Source organism: Dipteris shenzhenensis, chromosome 7 (assembly GCF_047967505.1).
Source record: "Dipteris shenzhenensis isolate YYH24624 ecotype China chromosome 7, Dip_SZ_1.0, whole genome shotgun sequence".
In the NCBI taxonomy this organism is placed as follows: domain Eukaryota; kingdom Viridiplantae; phylum Streptophyta; class Polypodiopsida; order Gleicheniales; family Dipteridaceae; genus Dipteris; species Dipteris shenzhenensis.
Window position 1 is genome coordinate 57,727,341 of NC_141602.1, and position 6,053 is coordinate 57,733,393.

Here is a 6,053-nt window from a genome sequence, read left to right on the forward strand (position 1 = left end):
TTTTCTTGAGATGGCAAACCTTATTCTCTTTTCATGGTTCAACATAACCTACTGGTTGTTGCATTTATACTTCCTCGTCTAGATAACCATTGAGAAATGCATTCTTGACATCGAGCTGATACACATTCCATCTACTGAGTGTTGCTAGTGATATCAAGGACTGTATGGAATCCATCTTTGCTACTAGAGCATAAGTCTCATCATAATCCTGACCATATTGCTGTGGAAATGCTTTTGCAACTAGTCTGGCTTTGTATCTCTGAATACTTCCATCTGGATTGTACTTCACTTTGTATACCCATTTGTTTGCTATGGCCTTCTTTCCTAGTGGAAGGTTGCATAATTCCCAAGTATTATTCTTATACAAAGCATCCATTTCTTCATTCATAGCAGTTTGCCATTCTGGCTTGTCTACTGCGTCTTCGAAGTACATTGGCTCTTCTGTAGCCATGATGGTAGGTGGAAATAACCAACTATGCTCTTATTACTGAATTGCTTTGCCTTTCTGAGCATATGTCAATCTGGTTGGAGGTTTGCTTTCCCTAGTAGACCGTCTGAGCTACTGTGGCTCTGCTTGGGGTGTTGGCTGGCAATTCTTGCTCTTCTTCATTAACCTATTCTGTAGATGACTGTGAAGTCGATGCTTCTATCTCTTGTGTAGGTGAGGTTTTCCATTCTTATTCCTCATCAAAGATTACATTTCTGGAGATAATGACTTTGCGGTTAATGGGATCATACAACTTGTATGCTTTGCTTTCTTCACTGTAACCAACCATGATGCATTTGCGTGACTTCGCATAAAATTTCCTGGGATGATCATCATGTATGTGGGCATATGCTATGCAACCAAATATGCGGAGATGCCCAATGTGTGGCTTATGTCCAGTGATTGCTTCATAAGGAGTCATACCCTATATCGGTTCGGTAGAAAGCTGATTAAGCAAATAGTTTGCCGTGGCTATTGCTTCTATCCAATACTGATTCGAAAGATGCTTTTCACTAAGCATTGCTCTAGCACTGTCTGCTAAAGTCCCATTCTTCCTTTCTGCTCTTGCATTCTGCTGAGGACTATCTGCACAAGTGAAATGTCTTCGAATGCCGTGGCTTCTGCAAAAGTTCATGAATGTTGAAGACATGTATTCACCTCTATCTGATCTCATGACGTTGATCTTTCTGTCTGTCTGGTTTTCTACCATGGCTTTGAATTCTTGAAATCTGAAAAACACTTCAAATTTCTCTTTCAGAAAGTAGACCCAACAATATCTGTTGTAGTCATCGATGAAAGTTAAGTAGTAAAGTGAACCATTGATGCTGTGGGTCTGGGCATAACCCCATACAGCAGTTGCCATCAACAACACGCCCGACGATTGGCCTCTCCAATAGTCTAAAGGTCACGGTAGCCCATCTATCTCTTCGTATCAATAACAAAGAAATGACCTGTAAACTCGAAAGCTCCTCAAAGCTCCAACCGGTCACTGCCCATCTATGTCACGGGATGAAGCTCCTAAGCTAAACCTTCTATAACGACTTGCGGCGCCACACTTCTGCTTCCACGACCAAGATTATTGTCTCTCCATATGCGGACACATGCACAACGGCCGTCTCCAACAAGTGCTTCTATCAAGCCACCTCTCCAAAACTCTCCTGTGACCTCTACAACGGCAACACTCCTCTCACTAGCGGCACCAATTGAGCACACGGGCTCACAATAAGCAGCGCTTGACTTCTACAGTAGCGCCACGCCAAGGACTCTTGCACAGCAGCTCCTCACGGCAGCTTCCACCCGAAGCCTTCCCACTTGCTTGAGGCCAGATATGAGATAAGTCACACTGTTCAGCTGCAGGTGGATTCATGATACACTTTGAGGGGCCAGGCCAACTGGCAAGACCTACTATAAACCTTCTCGTCACCCAGATTGAGCAGGTTGCATCTTCAAGCATCAACAATGCTGTGGGCAAGCAAAATGATTGTCATAGAAAAATCTAGAGAACTATCCACAAAAGTGAATTCTATGATTACATCTTCAGTAGCAACCTTTAGTTTGGTGTTATGTAAGATCCATCTTATATATATGCATGGCCCAACCTTGACATGTAACCATGGTAAAAAACGAAGTTTACAGTTGCATTAACCCCAGGAGTCAAACCAAAAAACTCTCTCCCCAATTCTCTCTTTCCATCTTCCTCCATTAGGCAGCCCTTGCATAGCAGTTCAGGGTCATTACCCTTTGGAGAAACATAAGAGAGGATTTACAAATGCTAATAGAATATTCACAGGTGTTGAAATAAGTTTTAAAATTATTCAGAAGAGATAAAACCTATGTACCGATGAAAAGATACAAATACAAGGAACCAAAGCAGCACTGAGATTCACAGAAATTAAAAAGGAAACAGGAGATTCAAACAGTTATAAACCAAAGCTTCTGACCAAAACCCACATCTGCACCGTTCAAAGCCCCTTCCAAGGGTTCCTTCCAGAATGAAACCACCACAATCAAGTGTCCTTGCAAGAGCAAACAGGCTAACAGCATCAGGTGCAAAACAAAAACACACGTTCATTCTACAACAATATGGTGCTGATGTCTCATTTGACTGAGACATCACGATTAATGATACTAGTTCATTAGTGTGCAAACGATATAATTTTAACACTGGTTAACACCATTTTAGGAATAGTCCTATACACGCAAAAAACAATCAAAACAAGGTGGCAATCCCACACTATGGCCCTGCTGATGTTAAATGTCGTGAGCAAGCAACTGTAAATGATGCAATGATGCTTTGTGCAAGGCCCAATAGCAAGCAGGAAGAGTAGAAAATGCAGCCACAGATGGCCATTCAAGGAAAAACAAAGCCAAAAGAAAAGACAGCGGAGGCACAGAGGACCAACAAAATCAGAGAGAAAGATCGCGGCAGCCAAAAGAGAGGGGGAAGATCGGCCAGAGGAGAGGAGGAAGGCAAGAAGACACCCTCAAAAGTAAATAAATACATGAACAATTAGGTTATGCTACCCTATAAACTAATCAGCAATTACACTAAACAGCTAATTTAACATTAATCTACACACTAAACAAACCAACACATTTGGAAATTTTTGCTCTAGCGAAAAAACGAACACACTCCATGGACTCTTTGCAAGGCAAATACTAAAAGACAGCAATCAGATGAATCAACATTCCGCAAAAAAACCCATTCCAATACACTAAACAAACCAACACATTTGGAAATTTTTGCTCTAGCGAAAAAACGAACACACTCCATGGACTCTTGCAAGGGAAATACTAAAAGACAGCAATAAGATAAATCAACATTCTGCAAAAAAACACATTCCAACACAATGCATCACTAATTCCTTCAAAGCAATGTCTAGCTTTAAGGACAAAGACTCCCGACTGTGAACCTGCGAATCCTCTGGGCAATGCACTAATATCACGTAGATGCTACAGAACAATTTTGCGCTGCTCATCAAACTCAATTCATGAGGAATATTAAGTAATGTGGCCTCTGTTTCTACTAATTAATCGCTTGTGACTTATTAAGGATGACACCCTCGTACTTCACTTGAAACCACTTCATTGCATCCTCTTTAGTGACCCTCTGATGAATGCCAACACGAGCTTTGGCCCTTCTCCTCCTCCCCACTCTGTATCCAGGTCGTTCAAGCACTATATAGAAATCCATACCATAAATACCAGTCGAGGGATCGTACCTACAAAAAAACAAAGGCCAGCCAGCACTCAGCCCAAATAATTAACAGAGCAGACAAATACAGGTTAAGACTAGCCTGTTCCAAGCAGACTTTAAGCAAGGACAAAACTAAAGTACCAGAACCACCGACTGCCAGATGATCAAGAACTCTGCTAAAAGAATACTTACTTGATACCAAGATCAATGTGCTCCTGAATACCAAATCCAAAACAGCCTGTGTCACTGAAATTCCTCCTCAGCAACTCATATTCCTTCACCTTCAGGCCACTCTCCAAGAGCTGCATGGCCTTACTCCCTCGGACAGTGACATAACAAGCAATTTTCTCATTACGTCTAATGCCAAAAGATCGAACAGTGTATCTGGCTGCCATGGAAAAAGATCAGTCAGGAGTAAAAGCAGAACCCTTCTGTTGGAAATAGGATTTGAAACAAACAAATGCGTTCCACTCCACACCTTTAGAAAACACAGGAGTCTGCCCACTCAACTGTTCCAGCACCTGCGTATCACATAACGGAAGAGTCAGACTAGCATAACAGCAGCTACAGTGCAATGCAATTGCAAAATCAAAGGTGAATGGAACGATAAACCAACCCACTTGATATAAGATAACCTATCACCCTGAAAAACAATTTCGGCTAAAAAATTCTCTCCCACATTGAGCCATGTCTTCTTTTATGAAAAATTACACCTTCAACACACACCCTATAGCTAGCGGAGTTATAAAGGCCAATCTAGAACACATTCACTCAAGCTTACTATGGAAATAAAACTTCGGGAAACAAAGAATCACGCACAATAACGACACCCAGAAATCCTGTTCTGAAGCATGAATATACAAACCCAATACGTTCCCCTGGAACATAAAATTGGGCAGCCTCTAGACAAAACAGCTCACACTGCTCTCCGCGCAGATAATTAATCTATTACAATGAGACAACAGAGATCCTCTGTGCTGGCTTTCTCAAATAAGGAGATAAGCATTAAATAATTGAAGGATGAGCTACATAAGAGCCAGCTCGACAAATAATAGTCTGGGCCAGCTTAAAGCGTTATTATAAAAAATTGTAAATTGCTCATGTAGAAGTAAACTGGGGTCCGATATATATTACAGCTCTCGAGGCCTAACTCTTTGCCGCAGCATAATGGGCGACGAAAACTGTTTTATCCAACATAAAGGCGAGAAGAAGTCTCTACTTTCAATCAGAGGAGGATGGGCTTCTAAACTTTAGATCAGCCAGGGACGGCTGGTTACATACCTTGGCAGCCCTGGTAAGACGATCGCCGCTCTCACCCACGGAAATATTCAACACAAGTTTTTGCACCTTGATCTCGCGCATGCAGTTCTGGGCTTTCTTCTCTGACAAGGCCTGTGTTCAAAAACAGTGCAGAGGATCGTCAGAATCGGCTATGCTAGAAGATTCACGAAAAATGTGGAGTCAGCACTCGTGTCATGTGTGTGTGAAGCTTTCGAGCTGCTGCTGCTTCGTCTTCTTCCAAAGCAGTATAGATGCAAAGCAATGAACAACAAAAATACAAGGACGGATGGACATACCATTGCGGGGAGCTGCAACAGAATTCCAAAGCTGCCGGAACCTGCCTGACGAAAAGAAGGTGCCGGGATCCTACAAGAACCCTAAATGCAGACCGCTACCTTTAAACCTTGACCCTAACCCCGAGTTTTGGATTAGGGTCACTTCATGTGTGAAATCAAAGCTTCGAATTAAGAGCGAGTTCCCCCGTGGGTGCAGGCTGGCACAAGAATGGCTGCAAAGGCAGAAAGAGGGGCCCTCATGTTGGAGAAAGAGGCGCCATTTTCGTCATCTTGGAGCCTTCGTGCATTCGAATTGCACTTCTCCATACTCATGCTAATGCAGGGTTCCTTGGCTCGATGTGGGTTGGCACCGTTATGCCTGCTTGGAGAGCCAAGAATTCCGTCTCTAGCGGGGCATAATTTTACTGGGTTGTGGCATCGCATCTTTCAAGGACTAGCGTGGGAATTACATAGACCTTTGCAATGTTTGGCAGATTTGCTAAGTTGGTAAAGCGTGGGAGCGTGCTCTAATTCGTCATTGTTGCTGGAGGGCCGATGCTTCCAGGTGGTGGTTCACCACATTAAAGGAGTGGAACCCATAGATGTGGCTCTCTCATTGGACAGTTGCCAGTGGACACAAGGAACAATCGACTACATCCCTACAACCCCTATTTTATGGCGTGATCGTGCTAATCCAAAGCTTGCCACGAACCAAGGAAGGAAAACTAATATTACGTCACGTTCAACAAGCATGCGTGACCATGCTCTTAGCTACAATGGAGTATTGAAACTCATTTTGTGAATTTCCACATGT

At 42.8% G+C, this 6,053-nt stretch overlaps 1 protein-coding gene across 2 annotated transcripts; it reads right to left on the reverse strand.

Moving 5' to 3' along the window:
* Positions 1-3,286: 3,286 nt before the first annotated feature.
* LOC147900564 (large ribosomal subunit protein uL5) lies at positions 3,287-5,415 on the reverse strand. 2 transcript variants are annotated; one of them, XM_087376983.1, is made up of 5 exons: positions 5,261-5,415; positions 4,965-5,075; positions 4,162-4,204; positions 3,876-4,071; positions 3,287-3,708 (listed from the first exon to the last, which is right to left on the reverse strand). In XM_087376983.1, exons 1-5 carry the CDS (start codon positions 5,261-5,263, stop codon positions 3,513-3,515), a joined length of 549 nt encoding a protein of 182 aa, XP_087233109.1. In that variant the 5' UTR covers positions 5,264-5,415; the 3' UTR covers positions 3,287-3,512. The 2 variants fall into 2 exon arrangements, with proteins under 2 accessions (XP_087233109.1, XP_087233110.1); XM_087376984.1 differs by having other exon boundaries at positions 4,965-5,077; positions 5,273-5,391.
* Between the last annotated feature and the right edge of the window lie 638 nt (positions 5,416-6,053).